The 24,459-nt window shown below is 34.4% G+C and overlaps 1 protein-coding gene and 1 long non-coding RNA gene across 15 annotated transcripts in view; one reads left to right on the top strand and one right to left on the bottom strand.

Moving 5' to 3' along the window:
- The window catches only part of usp43b (ubiquitin specific peptidase 43b), a 154,603-nt gene that overhangs the window by 21,471 nt on the left and 108,673 nt on the right, over window positions 1-24,459 (bottom strand). For all 14 annotated transcript variants that reach the window (XM_087244455.1, XM_087244462.1, XM_087244456.1 and 11 more), the window contains 5 exons: window positions 24,045-24,213; window positions 12,884-12,995; window positions 8,285-8,388; window positions 3,687-3,764; window positions 3,432-3,561 (listed from right to left, as the gene is read on the bottom strand). In XM_087244455.1, coding sequence (XP_087100581.1) covers window positions 3,432-3,561; window positions 3,687-3,764; window positions 8,285-8,388; window positions 12,884-12,995; window positions 24,045-24,213 — 593 coding nt within the window. The remainder of the gene's footprint in view (window positions 1-3,431; window positions 3,562-3,686; window positions 3,765-8,284; window positions 8,389-12,883; window positions 12,996-24,044; window positions 24,214-24,459) is intronic.
- On the top strand, window positions 13,918-15,214 carry LOC147845627 (uncharacterized). Its single transcript, XR_015480806.1, has 2 exons — window positions 13,918-13,982; window positions 14,579-15,214. It is a non-coding gene; the product is annotated as an uncharacterized LOC147845627 (long non-coding RNA).

The raw sequence follows: 24,459 nt of genomic DNA on the forward strand, positions 1-24,459 counted from the left end.
ATTTGACCACTCGTCTAGGTTTGACCTATTCTTAGATGTCTATAAGATTTTCACTCACAGCCCAAGTTTAGCCTTGTCTTAGCCAAGCTGTCTACATTTAGATGTCTATTAGATGTCTATTAAACACAACATTGTTTGCTGGGCATAGCTGTCAATCAATTCTTCACAAATTGATCTAATTGATTTTGTGTTCAAAAACCATTTCTTAATATTACCGTTTACTGACACAAACATTTGAATAGCAGTGATCAATTCTGCAATGTGTGTAAACAAGACAGGTTTGAGATTTATGAGGTCAAATGAATGAGAGCAAACCCAGTTTGAAAGCAAGAGTTTCAGTGAAACATGCTCATTCCTGCTGCTCCAACAACCTCAAACTGCAACTTCAAGGTAATGAGTTCAAAATTCTTCACAAATGATGATGGCTTAAAGTCCTTAAACACCATTTGCATGTAAATCTTGTGTTGATTGCATTCCATTGTACTATAAAAAGCGCAGTGCGTTCTGCCATTGTCAATCTTTTCCTGTATTTGTCCTCTATCAGAAAGAAAAACAAAAAACACCTGTGGAATGAGAGTGAATGTCTCTCATAGTTGCTCAAAATCAAAGGAAAGTATTTTACAATCATCACTAAATAGTTTCACAAAATATCCAGGTCTCAGGTGGTATGCATATTTACAGTATGTGAAATGATTAAAGGTGCTGGAAAAGAGGAAGACCAGTGCTTGAATTTCCAGATTTAAAAAAAATATAAGTCACATAACACTTGCAAAATCTATATGCAGAAGAAAAAGACACTTCAGGATGCAACCCTATAAACTTAGTATATGCGAATTACTCTTACCAAGCTTGTTAAGATGTGTTTTTGTACACAACCACAATAAAACAACAACAATATGAATGCAAATATACCTTCTAATTGCAAAAAATTGTATAATTCATATAAAAACACTGGTATTTTATTATCACTATTGAAACTACTGTATTTAAAATTATCAGCAAGTTTATATAATCATTCACACATTCATTTTCTTTTTGGCTTAATCTCTTTATTAATCAGGGGTCACCACAGTAGAATGAACCGCCCACTTATCCAGCATATGTTGTACACAGCGGATGCCCTTTCAGCTGCAGCCCAACACTGGCAAACAAGTTTATATAATATGAAATATTTAAATGTATATATATATATATATATATATATATATATATATATATATATATATATATTAGTGCTGTCAATTAATCAATCGCCTTTAAAACACTGAAACTTGTAATTTTGGCTATTCAAATGTGAAATTAATGTGAACGCAAGACAAAAACTATTTAAATTCAAAATATAAATCATTATTACAATTTTTGTTTAACTTGTAATACAGATTTCTTCATGTAAACAACATACCCACAATAAACCATCAAGATCCTGGCTTGACGGCCATATTTATTCCAGAAATAAAAGGACAGGCATTTTGTGCTATTTGAATTTCAAAACAATCAATGCCAATAAAGAAAACATTGATTTCCATGTTGGATTCTAAGTAGACTGCAAAAAAATGCCAAAATACAGGCATTGCAGATATGGAAAATGAAAAATTATAATAATAATAAAGTATTGAATACAAACAATTGCACTAATTGCAAGGCTGGACTGGGACAAAAAAATCGGCCCTGGCATTTTGGGATAGATCGGGCCACTACATCAATTAAAATGCTCCCCATCACCCCACGCCCTTGAATATATTTACCAACTCCCATTCTATAAAAGCACAAAAGCCATATATAGGAAATTAAATTAAAAAGCTTAATTTTTTATATTATTATGTGTTTTGTGTGTTTTGAGGGAGCCTAATAAATAATGAACATGACAAAAACTGCCTGCTGACGCGCACAGTTATTGTTGATTAATAAAATAAAGATAAATAATAAAAGCAATGTGTCAGAGACCCTAAAAAACTCTTTAACTCAACAATGAAACATCAAACTTAGCTAAAAGATTTTACATTGTCAATCAAATATACTTAAACAATTAAAAAATGCAAAAAATATTTGTTAGGGCCCGAACTACAAAACTAAATGTAAAAAAAGTTGCTTAAGTTGCACACTAGTTTGGTCATGTATAAATATCATTACAACAACCATATTATATAAATATTATTGTCACTATAAGCCTACATCATGCTGACGATCAAAAACACAATGTCATGATATGTCATGCGATTGTCTTCTGACCGAGTGCATCTTAAAATACATGACTAACACTCCTTATAGAGCTTGTGAAAGCAGACATTCTTTATCATTTGTAAAATAAAGACTTGCAGGTTAGGGAAACAGCATATGAGGAAGTTGCCGCTGGCCGTGGTGCAGACTAAAAGTAAAAAAAAAGTATATTTATATGGACAGATAGGTAACTAGATAGAATAGACAGGAATATATTGATCTTTGCCCCGCTGCACGCTGCAAAGTGCAGAGAAGCAAAAGGTTGCTCGCCGCTCCTACTCTCCCGCGCGTGAGAAACAGGCGTGACTCTCGAGTCTCGACTATTTTGACAAATACACACCTACGTTACACAGAGCCCAACATGGAAGTTTGTGATTGGGTCAGCCCAATGTCAATAAAGAAAAGAACCAATGGGCTGCAGATTATGTCACATGGCCACTCTGTCCAGAAAAGAAACATCTTGCTTTTAGAGCGTGACAGCTCACAGCACCATTAATCACTGAGGCAGAAAAACATAATAGTCTGCTAAGTCTTTTATGGGCCGATCAGATCATAAGAAGATGATCAGCCCGGAAAAAAGTACGTCGACCCAGCAGGAAATTGCCCAGTCTGCCCCTGGCCACAACAGGAAAAAAAAAACAATTTGGGAAATTGACAATCCAACACAATGGGCAGCACATTGAACACATTTTTAAGTGGTCCGAAACTCGTAAATAACTCATGAAAGAATAAAGTTATGTTATGTAATCCCCAATAAGTTTGATGTGTCAAATGTCTTCCAATTGAAAAAACAAAAGTTGGATCCACCAGGGTAACCACCCATCTTGAAAATTTTCCCCCTCACATATACTAACTAATGGCCACAAACAGGACATTTATATCACCAACCATTCTCCGTTAAACAGAAATTGGGGGAAAAAAAAGAATCAGGTGGGTTAATAATTCAGAGAGGCTAATAATTATGACTTCAACTATATATATATATATATATATATATATACACACACACACACACACACACACACACACACACACACACACATACATACATACATACATACATACAATTAGAAATAAAGCTGTTATACATATTCACATCTAGTTTATGGTAACCTAGCTATCTCATAAAAGCAACTCCACACTTGCAATAAATTAACGCTTGGTTGTGCTTTTGGCTGCATTATTCTGCCAGATGTGTGCTTTTTGTGTATTACTTGTTCCTCTTTGGTGTAGAGCTCAAAGCACTCGTCCAGGGTGCAGCTGTGTTGCTGAACGTGGTGTTGTTGTTGAGCACGAACACTTTCCGAGTCCTTCACCACCTCCTCCTGGATATTACCAAACAGGCTGCACACAAACATAGTAACCCCGGATCATTGGACCATCAGGCATGTTTTGTTGGCTTTATGTACTTTAAAAAGAGGTGCGGAGAGAATCGCACGTACGCACAAGGAAGTGACAGATTACATTACCAGTCTTTGATTCTGTGCTCCCATTCAACAATGAGCTTCACATGTGGTGGTCCACCTGATCCGCACAGTTTCAGAGCTCTGACCAGATTAAAAAAAAAAAAAAAAGACAAGCCAAAAAGACCATGTTAATACATGTTTTCTCACAGATTTTTAATATAGACATTTTTGTTGCGTTTCAATAAAAAAAGTTATATTCATTAAAATAACAGTTTGCTCACTTCACATATTTAGGAATAGAATGACAATACATTAAATTGAAATGAGGAGTTGCAAAACATAAACAAAATAACAAACTACAAAATGTCTATGAATTTATTTTTAATTTATTAACTAAATGTGTATGGTTCTCTTGATTTTTCTTCTTAATTAAAAATTTATTTATTGTTTTTCCCTAACATAATGATTGCGGTGAACACATTTTTGCATCATGATCTTAGGTTATTTTGTTAAATTAAATTTCAGTTTTGATGCTGAAATTGTCACAACCTGACTCCCTTGTGTGTTTGTTTTCTTCACCATGTGCTCCTTTGTTCTAGTTCCCGCCATCATTATGTCCTTCGCTATCACCTGTGTCTCACTCCTGTGTCCAATCATTGTCATTACCCTCATGTGTATTTAAGTCCTTGTATTCAGTTCAGTCATTGTCTGGTATTCTCTCACTAGTTATGTCTGGCTTCACTCCATGGTCTTTCTGTGGTTATCTCTGTAAATCTTGTAAATAAATATACTTATTCAGATAATCCTGAGATCCCGTGCCTTCTTCGAAGTGAACCCAAGAGTTACATAATACCGGACCAAAGAAAAAGTTTACGGCGTGTTTTCTCCTCGTTTTGTTTTCATAGTCTCCACTCCTCCTCCATGGTTTCTCCCTCCATCGACTCCACCCTGGGCCATCCACCTGGCTGTGTCTTGGGTCCTCCTCCTGCCTCACCTTCCTCCTAGAACTCCTCCCTGGCCTCCTCCTCCATTCCATCCCCTCCAACTCCCCTCCTGGATCCTGTGACTCCTCACTGGCCTCCTCCTGTTTCCATGCACTCTCTCCTGGTTCCTCCTCCACAGACTCCCCTTCACCCCCTCCTTTCGTTTAGGTGCGGTGGTGTGCCTTTTAAAGGGGAGTGGGGAGGCGGGGAGGGGGTACTGTCACAACCTGACTTCCTCGTGTGTTTATTTTTTTTCACCATGTGCTCCATTCTTCCAGTTCCAATCATTGTCATTACCCTCATTGTGTATTTAAGTCCTTGTATTCAGTTCAGCCATTGTCTGCTATATTCTCACTAGTTATGTCTGTCTTCACTCCATGTTCTTCCTGTGTTCATCTCCGTAAGTCTTGTAAATGAATAAATGTGCTTTGATAAACCTGAGATTGCCTTCTTCAATGTGAACCCAGGCGTTACAGTCATAACGTATAATCGCGTATCTTATGGTACAGTATCCCATAGAAAACATTAATTTAAAAAAAGAGATCGATATGCAGTGTGCTGATTTATGCTGGACACTGTATATATAAAATTAAAAGCCTTTAAAGAAAGAATGTGTTTGTATTTGTGCTCTAAAAATATCTGAATTTCTTTTCCCTTTCTCTGCAAAATAGCACAGCAAATTTAACAGGAGATTTTAAAATAGAAAGCCTTTAGGTTTATTCAAATTTATGTAGCTCTTATTATAATCCTATAGACAAGTGTGTATTAATGGTTGTGAATGTTTCGCTATGGTGTACCAGGTCATTGAGTTTTGCAACTGTACGTAATTTCTTAGATGATTTTCAAGTAAGTATGTGCACTGGCAATAATCAACAGTTATTTGTCCACATATGCAAATCAGATATGTTAACTCTATAGTCAGGGCTATAGACCCTTTTCACATTTTAGTTGCAGAAGTTGTCATGGTTGGGTAAACTTTGAGCACAGTGTATGGGGAAAGTACAACAAATACATATTTTTACAACCCTATTTGCTGAAATAATAAAATAAAAACTCCATGATGGTGTTATCAAGACTTTCGAAAAAAAGAAAGTAAAAAAATTTGTAATACAGATAACGCAGCCAGAGGTGGGAATAATGTCAAATATACTCTCTATAGACGCTGCATTAGAAACACCTCACATAAGTGGTAATTCGTTTTTGTAATATGATGCAAATATGATATAATACATTCATAAATGCATATAAATGTTGATATATTTAAAAAAAAAAATCTAAATATAAAAAACTTTTAAGGATTTTTCTTTTAAGGATTTATTATTGTGATGACCGTTAAAAGTGTCATCACAGTCTTTTAAAAAGGGTCCATACTATGCACAAAAAGTTCCAGGTGAGGAGCATCTCTGTAACATAAAAACTGCTAAAGCTAATCTCTGTAAAGCTAAAAACTGCCTCAGGGCTCATGCTTGTTTCTTTAACGATTTGTTTTTCTTCATGTGGTAATGTTGTGCGCATATTCAAGTTAGCAATAATATTGATCACCTTTGTGTTTTAGAGTGTTTTTAATGAGCCTTACTTCAGAAACACTTCTAACAAAGTGATAGGAAAGAATATTTTGTGTTATCTCGCAAAACGGTTTCTCCACAAACACTTCCTGTTCACTTTATTCATGTAAACCTCCCATTTTTGCCGAAATTCTCCCGTATTTTACAATTCTATCCCACTATCATCCTATCATTAATTATTGTCCCATATTTGTGATATAATTTTTAATCTTGAAAGCACAGTGAAATTTATATTAAAATGTCTGCATTCACTTTCTTTACATTAAAGCTGTGCGTTGATCGTTGCCTTTCATTTGCTACCTATAAACCAGTGAATGCCTGTATGAGCGCTGATTGACAGATGTGCTCTGTACAATAAACTAATCCCAGATCAGCTTCTGTACATGCCATTTACAGAGGAGCAAAAGTGCAGTACACTTTTGGATTTGGGTGTATGTTTAAACAGACAGAGATATACACTAAATAATATGTAAACATCTCCGTCCTACATGTTTTATTTTAAATGGCAAATTTTCTCTTAAATGAGCACAAACAGTTTAATGGAATTCTTTATTATAGATCAGTGCATTCTTACAGAGACACCTCTGTAATCAAACAAAACAAAACTTGAGATTCATTTGCTGCTCACTTGTTTGATAACACAGGTGTCACTTTTAAATGGCGTGTACAGAAGCTGATCTGGGATCAGTTCATTGTTCGGAGTGCGTCTTTCAATCAGCGATTATACATGCATTAACTGGTTCAGAGGTTGCTTATGAAAGGCAACGATCGACGCACAGCTTTAATGTAAAGAAAGTGGGATAGAATGGTAAAATACAGGAGAATTTCGGCAAAAACGGGAGGGTTTACATCAGGGGTGTCAAACTCAATTCAGTTCCAACCCTGCTCCAACACATTTACCTGTAGGTTTCAAACAAGCCTGAAGGACTCAATTAGTTTGATCAGGTGTGTTTAATTTGGGTTGGAACAACTGTGCAGAGCTGCGGCCCTTTTGGAACTGAGTTTGACACCTGTGGTTTACATGAATGAAGCGAACAGGTAGTGTTTGTGGAGAAACAGTTTTGCGAGAGAACGCAAAATCTTTGCGAGGGAACACAAAAACCTTAGTAATATGTTTTCCTATCACTCAGTTTTTTTTTCTCCCACCCAATGTTTTTTTTAATTCCACCAAATTTTTCCCCCACCATCACATCCTTTCCGGGTCTCCGTAGACTTCACCCTGGTGTATCTGCGGTTATTTATGAAAGAGGACATGCCTCTCATAGCAACACTTGACATGAAAACGAGTGGTTTGATTCTAAATGAATCAGCTGTTTTGAATGAATCACTGTTATAGATACTTCAATCAATCACTTTTTAAGTCAGGGATTTACTGTCACCTATTGGCAATTCATTTTTATGAAAGGCTTGTACCAGTTAAGATGACAACACACTAAACAGACTAAGAAAAATAGGTAAATCTTTCGGAAAATGTTAAGATATCAATTTAATTAAAATTTTACACACCCCTATTTTTCAGTCATGATTTTATGTTGGTATATAATTTATTAAAAAGAGCCTGTCCATGTTTTTTAGCCTTGGTTCTAAAATGATTTATTTTTACTCACAAATGTTGCAATAAAATGATGACTCTATTTTAACACTATGACATATTACAAAATGACAAAACCAGAAAATGTGTAACTTTAGCAGAGAAAATAAACAAGAGAATCATCAAAAGAAGATTTGTTACAAGACATTAAGATGATTATGAGATTAGTGTCATCTTCATCGTCTAAAGACGCCAATATTTTATGGCTGTTGTCATTATATAACCTTGTGTGATGTAAATACCACTTAAGGGCTGTGAAATGCTGTGAGAGCCTTAAACATTGGCGGCTGCTCAAATGTTGCATTTGACATTAAAAATGAAAATATATAATTAATTCAGTAAGCTATTGGATATCCATACCTGTAAATACAGCATGGACTATAAAGTGTGGCTAATGAAGAATACTGCATATATCCAAAGCTCTGTTTCATATATAAAGTATGAGTTCATATATAAAGTATGAGCTATTTGAAATTAAATTGATTTGTATACTGATCTGTCTGACTGCACACGTAATATTACCTGTCCACTGCTGGGTGGAAAAGCGGCCGTCCGTCTTGAGGATTTAAGTAGCTATAAGATGCAGATCCTCCAACAACACGAATCTTGAACAACACCCTGAAATTCTAATAAAAAAGATTTGAAGTCATTAAATGACATTAAGCACTTTGAATTAATTTCTCAAGGCTTTGTTCTTTACCTCTATTTAGAACATCAAAACTGATTAATGATTAAAGCTGATTAAACACAGCTATTTTTACATCTAATAAAACTTTTAGCAAGTATTGATAGTGTGCAGGATTGTTTGTTTGTGTTATGCACACAATGACACTGTGATTTATTTATTTTTTTGTGCAATCTATTGTTTCTTTAGGTGTGCTCGTAACAAAAATGTTGTGTATAATATACATCTAATAGACAACTAAACATAGACAGCTATAGGCTAAAACAAGGTTAAATTTGGGCTATCAGTGATAGACATCTTAGAATAGGGCAAAACTAGACTAGTCGTCAAATAGACAGATTAGACAGACTTTATATGTGTAGTCATTCATTTCTGTTTATTTGTTGACTAGTCTAGTTTTGGCCTATTCTTAGACGACTATTATATTTTCACTGACAGCTCAAATTTAACCTTGTTTTAGCCAAGATGACTGTTTAGACATCTATTAGACATCTGTCAGACAAATGAGAAGCTTTCCACTGGCTATTTGCAATTTATATTATACAGTGGATATACAATGAAACAGCAATACTATAGTTATTATATATAACTATAACTATATATAGTTATTTTATACAGTACATAATGCATAAAATTGTCACACCTTGAGGGAATGACGTCTATTTTGAGTTTGTATGTTATGTCAACTGACTGGGAACGGATATGCAAATACTGTGGGGTATTTTGAGGCACTTGAATAAACCATCATTGCAATTTAAAATATCAGCTTTGTATTTTAGTCAAGGGATGCAACAATCTACTGCCTAAAAAAAGTAACTGGTAGATTTTTGTTAAAAACATGCAATGTTTTTAACAACATGCAACCGGATTTGCATACAAACTGCATTGCAATAACTTAATAATACAAAGTCTATTAAGTAAATAACAGAGATCATAGAAGAGATCATAGTTAACAGAGATCATAGTAGCTGAAGAAGGAGAACAGATGTGCAGATATGAGAGAGAGACATGATGATCCTGACAGACTTTTCACAGTATAAGCACAGGTGACAGGAGCCAAATGTAAAAACAAAAGATGCAGTCACTTTAAACTTCATTCATTTTATTCTTCCATGATTCCCTAACACTTTCAACATTACATACTGTACAGAACATATGTATGCGTTTGGCCAGTTTTTAGTAGAACTCATTTATCATTAGTCGTTTATATTTCAAAGTCTAAAGCTTGAGTAAACATCTATACTTAACGTACACTGGCTTTATTCAATAAAATTGTGAATCTGAAAATAAAATAAAACGCAACATGTGATTTATGGTAAGTTAGTGGGCTATTTGAAAAACTCAGTGGTGTGCGTACTGTTCATGATGTGTGAAATATTAGAAGAAAATCTTAATATTGTTGTGTGTGAGGCATCTATCAACATACTGTCTTAAAAAAGTTTATACATTATTAGATTATAAAAAATCTAAAAAATGAAATAACATAAAACTAAATATATAAATAAAACAAAAATTATTAAATATATGAAGAGACTTTGAAACATTTTTGCAGTCTGTATTCTTTGATTAAAGAACATAATTTCTTTTAAATAGACATAATTTGTAATAAACTGTCTTTAACCGTCTCTTTTAACAGTTTTTACTTCAATTGATTTTAGTCCTTCGGATTCTTCCACATCACCTAGTTATTTGTGCACATCATAAAAGCATTTTTCATTCTTTTGAACAAATTGTGAATACTCTGGTACAGTACAATAAAGCAAATGTTTATAATGAGTTGTCTGCTGTTCCCTTCTTTATTAAAAGGCCATGAAACCCCCCTCTCGTTCGCTTCAAGTCTACCTCTAAACTAAAACAAAAAAATTCTTCATGATGGGCATGCAGTGCTGCGAGCAAAGGGAGGAGTGGGCGTGGTCGGCAGAGCAGAGGACAAAAAGAAGGGAGCAAACAACGGTTGTCAGTTGGCCCACAAAAATGAGACAAACCGTGAGGAGACCCATGATCTTATAGTTAACAAAGTTAAAATGCAGAAATAAACGGCAAGTAATTTATTGTCCTGTTACAAATATATTTGCTCTACGTAACCGATTTTGTTCCAACCCCAAAAATTATTTTAAACCAGGAATTAAAATGAAATTAGCTGACAAAATTATCTAGTTTCCCCCACAATTAAAGCTGACAGGAGCGAATGTTGTCTTAACTGATGCTCAACACACACAAATCTCTTAAAATTTGAAAAAGTACTCCTTATGGCTTTTATGTCATGTTCATAAAAAATCCTATAGTTTTTCTGTTGTCTAACCCCTCAGAACATCACCTGCACTGGTCTTTTCAGGATTTTTTAAAAGCAAAATGAACTAGTTAGTAATACAATTTAAAACAAATCTTTAGCTTTAAACATCGTTATCAAACTATTAATATGTCTTAAATTTATACAAATTTCCTGAATTTTACTATTAAAGGGGAATGTAAAGTAATATATTACCCAATAATCAATTAGTTAAAATGTAGTACTTCAGAGATGAACATTCAACTGACAGATTAATGGCAAAAAAAAAAACTGTGTCAGGACCTGAGTAGAAGTGCATGAAAAAACACATTATGGAAGAATACCGTGAGGCAAAACAGATTTTGAACTTGAATAGTCCAAGGATGCAGGCATATTTCTGATTAAATCAAGCCCATGTTCTTAATGATGTCCTTGCAATGGTTATGTCAAACGATGCAGCTGAATGTTTGCAGAACAACAACATGCTCAATCATATAGGAGTTTCATAAACAGAACATGTATGTGATCCAACAACTTTCACAATATTTTATACTGTATGGTGCATTTCTTGTAACGTGCAAGAAATTACACTCACCAAGTGCCAAAGGTGAGTAAAATCAGATTGGTGTATGAAATTCAGCAGTTGGCTGGTGACTTTAATTATGTCTAATAATGTCTGAGCATGTGATTTGGTTGATAAGCAGGATAATCTACTAGAATGGCATTAAAACACTTTGAATTAATTTCTCAAGGCTTTGTTCTTTGCCTCTATTTTGAACATTAAAACTGATTAATGATTAAACCTGATTAAACACAGCTACTTTTCCACCTAATAAAACTTTTAGCAAGTATTGATAGTGTGCAGGATTGTTTGTTTGTTTTATGCAAACCATGACACTGTGTTTTTTTTTTTTTGGCAACAAATCTATTGTTTCTTTAGGTGTGCTCGCAACAAAAATGTTGTGTATAATATACATCTAATAGACGTCTAAACATAGACAGCTAGGCTAAAACAAGGTTAAATTTGGGTTATCAGTGATAGACATCTTAGAATAGGCCAAACCTAGACTAGTCGTCAAATAGACAGATTAGACAGACTTTATATGTGTAGTTATTTATTTCTGTGTATTTGATGACTAGTCTAGTTTTGGCCTATTCTTAGACGACTAAGCCCAAATCTAACCTTGTTTTAGCCAAGATGACTATGTTTAGAAGTCTATTAGACATCTATCAGACAAATGAGAATCTTTCCACTAGCTATTTGCAATTTATATTATAGAATGGATATACTACGAAACAGCAATACTATAGTTATTATATATAACTATAACTATACAGTATAGTTATTTTATACAGTACATAATGCATAAAATTGTCACACCTTGAGGGAATGACATCTATTTCTCCAGGCCATCAGTTTGTATGTTATGTCAACTTACTGGGTACGAATATGCAAATACTGTGGGGTATTTTGAGGCACTTGCAAATGTTAAAGTTGATTTGAGAAATGCATCAAATCACATAAGAAAATCTGTAAAAAAAAATGTAAGACCAACATTCTGAATTTTAAAAATATATATTCTGAAGTATAATTAATTTAATGCATTTTTATCAATAATAATAATAATAATAATAATAATAATAAGAAGAAGAAGAAGAAGAAGAAGAAGAAATAGTTAACTAAAAATATTTAAATCTGTCATAATTCGCTAACCATTTACTGGTTCAAAACTAATCTGGGTTCTTCTGTTGAACATTAAGAAGATATTCTGAAAAACGCTGATAGCTGGCACCCATTGATTTCCATATATTTTTGCTATGGATATCAATGGGTTCCAGCGATCAGCATTCTTCAAAATGTCTTCTTTCACATAAGGGAGAGTAAATGATGATGTAATTAAAATGTTTTGGTGAACTATCCCCTTTAACAGTTGTATTTCAGCTTGCGTGTCTAAAAATCACCAGAAGGGGGCAGCAAATAGCAAATGATCAACAAAAAGTGTCCTTCACAAGACAGCAACAGAAAGGAGGAGGATGTTTTTGAGGAACTTTACAATCCAACAAATTTTGAATTGTTATTGTGTTTTTATTTTATTGCATGTAATGTATGTCCAGCTAATCTCCATCAGTTACATGATAATGTTGTTGAAATGTGGTATAGTCTTACATGAGCCTGTGAGCCGTTGATCATGAGATAGTAGAGTTTGCTGAGGATGCTTTGCTGGAGCTGATCCCATGATACTGATCTGTCCTCTCGCATGAGAAATGGAGGACCGAATCTGCAGGTAAACACATGTGAGGTTAGTTTGTTCAATTCAATTGAAGTTTATGTGCACAGTGCTTTCACAATAACTATTATCCCAAAACAAGCAGATTATTTCATTACATTAAATTTCTTAAAAAGTTGGACAGATGTTACATGGTCCTTTGAAAACGGTGTTTTCAATGTCAAACCACTGCACTGATATTGTTAAAGTTAGCTAATAGAAAAACATTCATGTTCACAGATAAGAAACACATTTTACATTTGTTAGACTATAACATGGAAGTTATGTATGAAGGTAATTCAGTTGGGAAACTCGAGAGCTTGCAAATGTAAATGTGAGCACTTGTGATAATAATATTTGTATGTGTAGGTTGAAATGTACACTTACAGCTCTGATGTGAACAGCTGAAATCCTCGATTTGCACACACACACAACAATCCACACACTTGTGTTTTAAATTCGAAGTTGCAGATTAATAGTTGTGTATTTGTAAAATGTCATTCACAAATACAAAGTGACAGACACACGTGTGCACGGCAAATTTGACTGCATCTTCGCTCTACAACCACAGGTCGGCACTCACAACCTCTCAGATTCGTCAGTACAACTACAAATCTCCCGCGCTCTGACTTTTGCTACACATCTCCCGCGATCTCTGTAGCAGAACTCATCTGTGCACTCGCAGATGCAGAGGCGTGAGCAGCGCGGGGCGGGGGAGGGGCGGGCTTGGCTGATGCCTGACCAATGAACAATGCCAGCAGCCAACAGGACTGAGGTGCAAAATAATCATTTCCCACGATTATTTTATTATTTAGGGCTTATTTAAACTCTTTTCTGAAGAGATTCTTGTTAAAAATAATACATTCTGTGGAAATGTACATACCAGTAAAAGAGCAGCAAAGCCAGTTTATTGGCTAGAGCCAGCCAATGAGATGGGGCGTTTCTGTTTGTCAGGACACAGGGCAGCTCACGTTGTTGGAGGCCTCGAGCAATCAGAGGGTAAGTTATGATTTTTAATAATTATCTATATGTTCAATACTGTTAGCTAAGCTAAGGACTGTGCTGGGTGCTTCTCTTGTTTGTTTCTTATATAAGAAAACAGTTATGAGTTATCTAGGAGCTGCTTTCAATCATGGTATATGATTCTAAAGATACGATTCAACCCACATGAAATAAGAAGTTGTAATAGTATTTATAGCAAATAATAGTACGTTTTTGAACCATACTAACTATAGTAAACTGTATTATACAGTATATATTGCAGTATCTACAACTTTGTTAATGAATGCAACAGCACACTGTAGTATTAACTAGCATGAACTTTAATAAATTGAAGTATACTTGTATGTATGTATGTATGTATATATATATATATATATATATATATATATATATATATATATATAGCTTAAATTTGAAAAAATTGAAATATAGCTATCTGTTTAAAACTAAACATTCTAATGCCATTTATTATGCAAATATCAAGTTGAAACAAATCTGTTAAGAACACGTATTTATATGTAAAACCTAATACATTTTAAAGCAGTTTCATTTCTTTCTAATTTTTACATCTACATGCATTACATCTGATTTAGGTCCACAACTTGCATCCTTCAACATGATATGTGTGTTCAAAGGAAGAGCAACTAGGTGAGGGAGACAGTGTCCATCGCTCGGCTGAGGGTCCACTTTGAGCATCTCATCTGCAGGGTTAAGCAACATAAGCTGAACAGTCATCATCTCTCTCTATTACAGCGAGCATCAACCAGCTTTACACAATGGCTTGCTTTCTGACCATTAGTTAAGGCTTGAGCAAAGTATTAAAGAGGAGATAACATTTGATGGGTAATGATGAAGTTGGATTTACCACCTCCATCTCATTATGAACAAGGAAAAACCCTGAAATATTTCAATACAAGTAACTAGACATTTGCACTGCACTTATTTGGACTGTAAATTTTATTTGACAAATTACATTCCCTTACAGAACAGGTGTCAAACTCAGTTCCTGGAGGGCTGCAGCTTTGCAAAGTTTAGTTCTAACCCTAATTAAACACACCTGATCAAACTAATTGAGTCCTTCAGGTTTGTTTGAAACTTTCACTTAAGTGTGTTGAAGCAAGGTTGCAACTAAAAACGTGAAGGATTACGGCCCTTCAGGAACTGAGTTTGACACCCCTGCCTTACAGTAAAGTGTAAAAATACTACATTAAACAATTATCAAAATAAAAGTTGTGTTTGTGGGTGAGTGTGTGTTTTGTTCAAATCTGTAGTCATCTTGGCAAGAAAAAAGAGCAAATAAAGTCGGCTTCCTCTTGAATGATCTGAATTATTTTGAAGTGTTTGTAGATGAGCTTGATCATCATGTCATCTTTAGCATAAATAACATCCTATTCAAGCTATGCAGCTTCTGAGTTCCTCATCGACTTGAAACATGCTGATCTCTCCTGTCACTCCATCCTTACAGGAAACTGAGAAATAACCTATAGTTAGTAACGTTCATAATTAAAAAAGTGATATAAAGGACACACTGTACACAAACATGTAAATAGATAGATGGATAGATAGATATGATGCAGGTTATAATAACAAAAACCGGTATGATCTGTAAGAAACTGAAACGCCTAGTGTTATTTTTAATTGCTATTAATGTGTGTGTGTGTGTGTGTGTGTGTGTGTGTGTGTGTGTGTGTGTGTGTGTAAGTATACTTCAATTTATTAAAGTTCATGCTAGTTAATACTACAGTGTGCTGTTGCATTCATTAACAAAGTTGTAGATACTGCAATATATACAGTATAATACAGTTTACTATAGTTAGTATGGTTCAAAAACGTAATATTGTTTACTATAAATGCTATTACAACTTCTTATTTCATGTGGGTTGAATCGTATCTTTAGAATCATATACCATGATTGAAAGCAGCTCCTAGATAACTCATAACTGTTTTCTTATATAAGAAACAAACAAGAGAAGCACCCAGCACAGTCCTTAGCTTAGCTAACAGTATTGAACATATAGATAATTATTAAAAATCATAACTTACCCTCTGATTGCTCGAGGCCTCCAACAACGTGAGCTGCCCTGTGTCCTGACAAACAGAAACGCCCCATCTCATTGGCTGGCTCTAGCCAATAAACTGGCTTTGCTGCTCTTTTACTGGTATGTACATTTCCACAGAATGTATTATTTTTAACAAGAATCTCTTCAGAAAAGAGTTTAAATAAGCCCTAAATAATAAAATAATCGTGGGAAATGATTATTTTGCACCTCAGTCCTGTTGGCTGCTGGCATTGTTCATTGGTCAGGCATCAGCCAATGAAACAGCTTTACACCAGCCCCGCCCCTCCCCCGCCCCGCGCTGCTCACGACTCTGCATCTGCGAGTGCACAGATGAGTTCTGCTACAGAGATCGCGGGAGATGTGTAGCAAAAGTCAGAGCGCGGGAGATTTGTAGTTGTACTGACGAATCTGAGAGGTTGTGAGTGCCGACCTGTGGTTGTAGAGCGAAGATGCAGTCAAATTTGCCGTGCACACGTGTGTCTGTCACTTTGTATTTGTGAATGACATTTTACAAATACACAACTATTAATCTGCAACTTCGAATTTAAAACACAAGTGTGTGGATTGTTGTGTGTGTGTGCAAATCGAGGATTTCAGCTGTTCACATCAGAGCTGTAAGTGTACATTTCAACCTACACATACAAATATTATTATCCCAAGTGCTCACATTTACATTTGCAAGCTCTCGAGTTTCGCAACTGAATTACCTTCATAGTTATGCCTTTTTATTTCAGTAAATCCTTTTCATGATTTGGTATTTTGTGAGGTTTATTTCTGACAGTCAATTTCTGTATAGAAGAAAGGCTGCACAATATGGGATAAAATGTAACATTGCAATATTTTTTTCCTCTACAATAACTAAAATAGCTCTACTTGTCATTACATGGGATGACTTTGTAGGGGATTGAAATTTATATATATATATATATATATATATATATATATATATATATATATATATATATATATATATATATATATATATATATATAATTTTATGTAATTTATTACAGTATATACATAGGCTATATAATAAAACAATACAGTTATAAACACAACAGAGCAAATAAGTGAAATAAAACGTGCTTTACAGTTTGCTGGAGACAGCAGCAGTATTCCGGCACAGAAATTGAATAATCCAAAAGTAATTAAAGTATAAAATAGCACTGTATAGTCTTCATCATATAAATAATTAAATAAAATCAATCCTTTTAAACTTTTAAAATGCTTTAAACTCTCTTCAAATGCTGACACAGTCACAAGCCTTTAAACACATGCGAATGATAAACTTTCACTCTATTATGATTCCATTCTGCAGTGTTTCCACAAATCTGTGTTGACCTGTGCTTTCTGGTCTGATCAATGATCCCAACTTAACATTGCATATGTTGCGATGTGACTATTGCAGAAGCACTTGATATCGATGCTCAAACGATAAATTGTGGAGCCCTAATAGACGCATAACTTACAATTATGAGTACAAAAAGCATTTTAACTTGTCTATTATTGCATAAAATAGAGCTCACTGAACACATGTAGACCTATTGACCCAGCTAACGATTTTAGAATAATTTTAACCCTTTAAAGATACGTTAAATATTTATACTATAATAACAATAAAGCTTTACCCTCTAAATACATGTTCTTTAACATATTTTAAGGGATTTTGTATCTTTTTACAATTTATTATTTTATATTTTTATTATTATTATTAAGACTTACTACAATTAAAACAATGTAAGTAAATTGTGATGTGTGTGTTTCAAGGTGTGGTTCATGTGTAAGCTTAAATGTAAATAATCTAATTAATTTATTGAATAGAAAAGGGGTAAATGCAGCAATTAAAAAACAAACATTGTCTAATAAATTAGAAAGTTCTGATGAAAAGCATTTTCTACACTTATGGTGAATTATTTAAAAATGTCTAGTAAAATTGACATCAGATTAATTTTTTGTTAACAATTTCATATGTATTTATTTTTCATTTAATGTTTTTATGTATCAAGGCCAGAAACAAAATAATTAATGTTTTTTGTTTATGTCTTAACGCAGCATATGCAAGTTCAGATAACTGCTTCACTGCCACATTAAAAGATTTCAATTATGCAAACCAGTTGCAATTGCCTCATAAAGTATACATTTACATGCTATGGAACTTACGTTTGACAAGACTTATGTTAATGCATTAGAAGTCCTTGAACTTAAAAGGCCTAAAATGTTGTCACAACCTGATATCTATGTAGGGTTTATGTAAAGATTGTAGGCCACTTTTTAAGGTGCTTATAAGCGTCTGCTTACATTCGGACACTGTCCTCAAAAATGTCCTTTAAATACACCCCACCCTGTATAATTTATTTCTCTTTTTTCTTCCAGCAGGAGGCTAGTGATTAAGTTTCTAGCCTGATTTCTGCCACAGGAGTATGAATAAAGGAGACCAAACAAACAAAAGTGAGCTGAGGGAAAGCGAGTCTTTCAGAATGCGATAAACACGTAATTGTGTTGGGTCTTCGCCTCAGCCAAAAACAACTGTGGAGTTTTCCAAGACAGGAGGCAGAGAGAGAACTGAGATCTGAACAAACACGCTTTGATGCCGTGAACGTCACAGTTCGCCTTGGGCAACAACACCGTGAGATTTTCACCAAATTATACAGCAATAAAGTGTCTGTACGCCTATCTAACTGTCCAGCTACCATGTCTGATGCTGCACACTCTCTGAACATCAAATAAACACATTTAAAAAAGAAAACTGCATTTGATAAACATTTCAGTTACATAATGTTGTGTAATTACATTGCAGATATCATAAATTAACACTGCCTTTAGTGAAAAATCTAAATACAGATATGAATTGAGCTTTATTTAAATATTATTTTAAATATCTAGAAATTGGGCAATTATTCATATAAATGTGTGATTTTTAATGGTAAAAGGTGCATTTCTAATATATGGAACTTTACAATTTTAAGATTAAGAAATTTAATCTAAATAGCAGATAACTGTGGTATTCAACTAGTAAAATGCAGTTAAATATTTTTATATTAAAAATATGTTTTTACTAAATTAATATTTGTTTAAATAAGGAATTTGATTTCTGGAAATTATTATAATTTTCTTTTTTGCTGGTTCATAATATCAAGAACTATAATTTTAAGCAGAGATATTTATACCCTAGAAAAAATTGTGAACATATGAAGACATTGTATGGACATTATACATTATATAGACATGGTATGAATACATTTAAATATATACAATACAAGAAATTAAGAAAAATTAATATCTTAGTTTCTGTTTATTTTATTTCTAATTTATTAGGTATGGTTTTGAATGTTAAACTATATTTCATTATATAAAGCTTTTGTAACAGTTTCTCAAAATATATATTAAAAATTATGTCAGTAGGTCAGAAAATATTTAAACAAATGAAACTAGGTCAGAAAAACAAATTAGCGTTACAGCACTAAATACTCATTTATATTATTTATGTATTATATTGTGGCAGACCTGCCAGTGTGGCTGTCTTTGGGGAAAACCAGAGCACCCGAAGGAAACCCATGTGAACACAAGGAGAACATGCAAACTTCACACAGAATGCTAACTGACCCAGCCGAGGCTCAAACCAGCAAACATCTTGGCGATCATGGTGTTCACTGCCCAACCGTGACACAAGTTTAAAAAAAAATAAGTTAAACTTACAGTACAATACATACAATACATCATAGCCAATAAAATCAAATCAAATCAGTGGTTGCATAGATTTTCTTTAAGCCAAACTTTTAAGCATGGTTTTAAAATATTAATGTGGCACTCTCTCTAATATACACTGGTATTTTATTTGATCTTTCTGCTGCTCTGACTGAAAAAAAATCTCTTGAGTCTAACCAAACAGTCACCTCTAACCAATGACCTAGTCTGTCTTATATTGTCCTGGCAGAAATATTTCCCTCATCTCTATCACAATTTGTATTTATTGCATTAATAGTATCTAGGCAACGCGGTGGCGCAGTAGGTAGTGCTGTCATCTCACAGCAAGAAGGTCGCTGGTTTAAGCCTTGGCTGAGTCATTTGGCGTTTCTGTGTGGAGTTTGCATGTTCTCCCTGCATTTGCGCGAGTTTCCTCCGGGTGCTCCGATTTCCCCCCAGTCCAAAGACATGCGGTATAGGTAAATTGGAACACTATTTAACCCCATTTGACCTACATTAAGAAAGCTAATGAGGAAAATAGGAGTTATTACTTAGACAAAGACAACGAATGCCAAGAACAATTAAGAAATACTGTCTTGGTCAGTTTAATTAGGCTACATTCACACTGCAGGCAAATGTGTCCCGAATCTGATCCCCCCCCGCCCTCATGTGACTCAGGCGATGACAGTGTAAACAGCCCAAACCATATGAAATCTGATCTTTTCAGGTCAGATCTTTAGATGTATTTTTATATTTAAAAATGGACATGCAGAAATCACTACATTAAGCCTACAGCGAGCAATGAGTCACAAGCACAATCACTGTGCACTCAAATGTGAAACTCTTTGCTGACTTCCTGAACTTTTCCACTGTTTGATGTTGCACACTCTGAACATCAAAAGATCTCGCAATAAACCTGATCCTGTGATGATCTTAAAATGACAGAAGTCCTTTGGGCTATAAAACTCAACAACCAACATTCCATACTTTCTACATTCCAATTTTAGCTGAAATCTACAGTGATCTATTGTGATTTTTGATTCATTCATAAATGCATTCCTTCATTTTGCTTTGGCTTAGTCCCTTATTTATCTGGGGTCACCACAGTAGATTGAACCGCCAACTATTCCAGCATAAGTTATACACAGCGGATTCCCTACCAGCCACAACCCAGTACAGAAAAACACCCATACACTCTCACATTCACACACACATCCATACACAATGTTTAAAGTGGATCAAAACAAGTTAAAAATTTTCCCAAAACACGAATAGATGTTCAATATTTTTATACAACTTCTCTGAAATGTTGACTAATATAAAAAAAGCTAATCTGAGAACCCACATCTTGGCCCAAAGGTGAATAAATCAACTTCAAAATTTTTAAATGAATAAATGCTTCACAGTTTAGTTATAGCTAAAAATAACAACACTAATCCTAATACTCATCGTGGGTTTTATATGAAACCTCAGGCAAAAGCGTCCTTATGCTATGTGCCTAGCGTTAACATTAAGTTTCTATTTTTGCCATTTAATGAACTCAAGACTACAGCTGTACATTAAAGTCTTTTCTAGACTCATTTTCTTACATGACAAAAAATGTATCATAATATCACTGCCTTCAAACTGACATCTACTCACTACTAGCTCATCTGTTAGAAACAACTGCATGTTAAAAGTCCCTCTCTGTCTAACACTGCCATTAAAGTGTGTTAGAAACTCATATAACAAAAGGCCATGGAACAAAATTAGGTTTCTGGAGGCATTCACACCTAAGAGAGTATTGATCTCTGAGCCACTGTCGCTGTCAAAAGCATCTGAGGGATTGCTCTGACGTGACAAGCGTCAAACAATCTTTGAGGAGCTTTTAGAGCCAAAGCGAAAAGGTGAGGTAAAAATTGTTATGATACTGTAGATGTTTGGCCAAGCTTGCATTTTCTGGCATTAAGAATCTACTTTTTCCACTTGTTGACACCTTCAAAGGTACACTAACAAAGTTAGTCTCAGTACATTTACTGCATATAAACCATTAAAATAAAACATTTATATGTAAATTTGAGTTTGCTTTTGTAAAGTCATGTTAACATTGTAACAGATTTATTTTTAGCATTTTGTGCCTTTCTTAAGACAGGAAAGCTTGAAAGGAAGTGTAGTTGGAGAGAGAGAGAAAGAGAAAGGGATCGGTAAAGGTGAACTAAAATCAAATGGCAATTTACTTAGCAAAATAACTTTAAATGGCATTACAAAATAGACTAAACACTTAAGTATTTTTCATCAAAATACAGAATTTACATTTAAACTTATAATATGCTGACGCACGTTTCTTTAAAATTTGCTGATATTTTTAATACACAAAAGTTGCAAAAATATTTCACGTTCTTGTCAGCTAAAATTTTATTTCTGTTGAATAAATTTAGCGTTTGACCGTTACTACAGTAGGTATGTTAATTAATTTGGGATAAAGTCTAACCTACATCTTCCAGTTTACAGTAGCAACGCATTGTGGGATTTGTCGATGCCAACCAACCACTACCCTGCAGGGACAGGACGTCAACATGACGTCAAATTGACGTTGTACCCCAACGTCACAGAGACGTTGGATATTGTCTGGGAATGAATATCCGGTTGACGTCAGAACCCAATGTCAGGCTGATGTCAAGGTCCAACGCTCAACCTAAAATCAACCTAAAATCAATCAAATATCAATGTCTAATCATGTTACACCATGATGTTGTGTAGATGTTACCAATATGATGTTTATTGGACGTTGGATTTTGGTCACTTTCCAAAAAAAACCTAAAATCAAACAAATATCAACCTAATTTGACATTGTTATTGGACGTCAAAATAACATTGTCCTTAGACGCTGGCTAGACGTTGAATTTTGGTCACCTGATGTCATGACCTAAATCTAACTTAATATTAACGTCTTATGACGTTGTGTGCCTGCTGGGCGTAACAAAAGACGCGTTGTGTATGAGGCCGCCAGACTGGATGCGCGCGAGGTACACAAAGTGTGCGCTTGAGAGAGACCAAGTGCACACGGGAGAGACTGGGTGCATGCAAGAGAGGCCAAGTGTGCTTGAGAACGAGACAGAATGTGAGAGAGGTAGACCGAGTGTGCATAAGGAGAAACCGATAAACTATTAACATTATTATCATTAATTATTATTACAAATACTATTATGTTTGTTGTTTAAAAAAATCTAGCACACATTTGTTATCTGTATAACAAAATTAATTTTTTTTATTTTAGTAGAATTTAGTAGACACAGTGACAAATTTTTGTTGTGTTTTAGAACACGTTATTTAAATGTTGTATTGCTCAGAAAAATGCTGTGATTTCTTTTATTGTTTTACATAATTTTTTAGCTGTATAGCAACAGCTGATTTTGCACTTTAAATATACACACCTTCCTTCCCATAAGTTGTTGACGTACTAATTTAATTTGTGGTTGGTTTGAAAATTGCTCATAGATTTCATTTTTGAGCAGCTGTTATGTTTTGGTTTTGTTTAAAAAGCATGAAATGTATGGTTATAATAGCAGATTTTTGCTGCTGAGTTTCACCAAATTGATTCTGAATGATAATTTAGATTACTTTCATTTATTTATTTCCTAAGGGTTTTGTGTTTGTTGTATATTGTTGCTGAGTTTAGTTTTCAAGTAGTGAAGGAACATGCTTAAAGGGTAAATACAATAACCTTAGTTTTTGCTTTTTTGTTTCTAAATTATTCAGCTGGTTTTTCACCTTGTGATATTTTTTTTGTTTGTTTTTATGCTGCTGGTCTGACTTCAATAAATTAGTATTTAAAAATTTATTTTGTTTAAGTTTTCTTTTGTTTTAGTTGTGAGAATGCAAATTAATTAAAACTGTGAAGTTGATCAACAGTGTATTTTCCACGCAGCACTGAAGTAAAGTTATAAGGGAGCATTAAAAATGTTCTGTGGAAAAGTAGCTGAAAAATTACTTTTAAAAGTAACGCATTACTTTTTGGTGTGAGTAATCAATAAAGTAATTGAATTACTTTTTGAATTAAGTAATTGTAACTAGTTATTATTTTTCTGTAACTAGCACAACACTGGTGACAAGATATATAATCAAAGCAAAACTTACAAAAAGTTTCACATCATAAAATATATTAAAGTATATAATTTTAACATTAAGATACTAAAACTTTGTTTAAATAAATAGACATTATGTTCTACGTTTTAGCACACTTTCTGAAACTTTTTTCTTTCGACTTTTAAATGAGGTTTCAATGAATAACTGTTTAGTTGCAACCTCAAAATACAGTCAGTATTTTGTGCGGTACCTCACTGCCTGCTGTCCTGCTCCAGCGGCATTACACACCAGCAACAGGACCTTCAGCATCCCATCGGTTTGGTTCAGGAACTCAGATGACAAAGCACCGGACGCGGCCAGACGGTGACCCTCCGGACCAGACGAGGAGTACGGAGAGGACGGAAGACTGTGGTGAAACCCTGCGAGGACACGGAGAGCTAGAGGTCACCTCCCAACATGGGCAGATTTATTGTCTGCGGCTCTACATAGCCGAATAATGTCAAACTTTATTGCGCTACAAAACAAGGTGACATACAGATGGGTAGAGAGAGGAAGAGAGTGAAGGAGAGAGAGAAAGACAGATGGAGACATGCAAATAGAGCACAGCAGACAGCAGACTGAACACAGTAGGGTGTGTGATCTGACGCCAGCCTTCACATACACAC

The sequence above is a fragment of the Danio rerio genome, chromosome 3 (genome assembly GCF_052040795.2).
Source record: "Danio rerio strain M-AB ecotype USA chromosome 3, GRCz13ab, whole genome shotgun sequence".
Taxonomy (NCBI): Eukaryota; Metazoa; Chordata; class Actinopteri; order Cypriniformes; family Danionidae; genus Danio; species Danio rerio.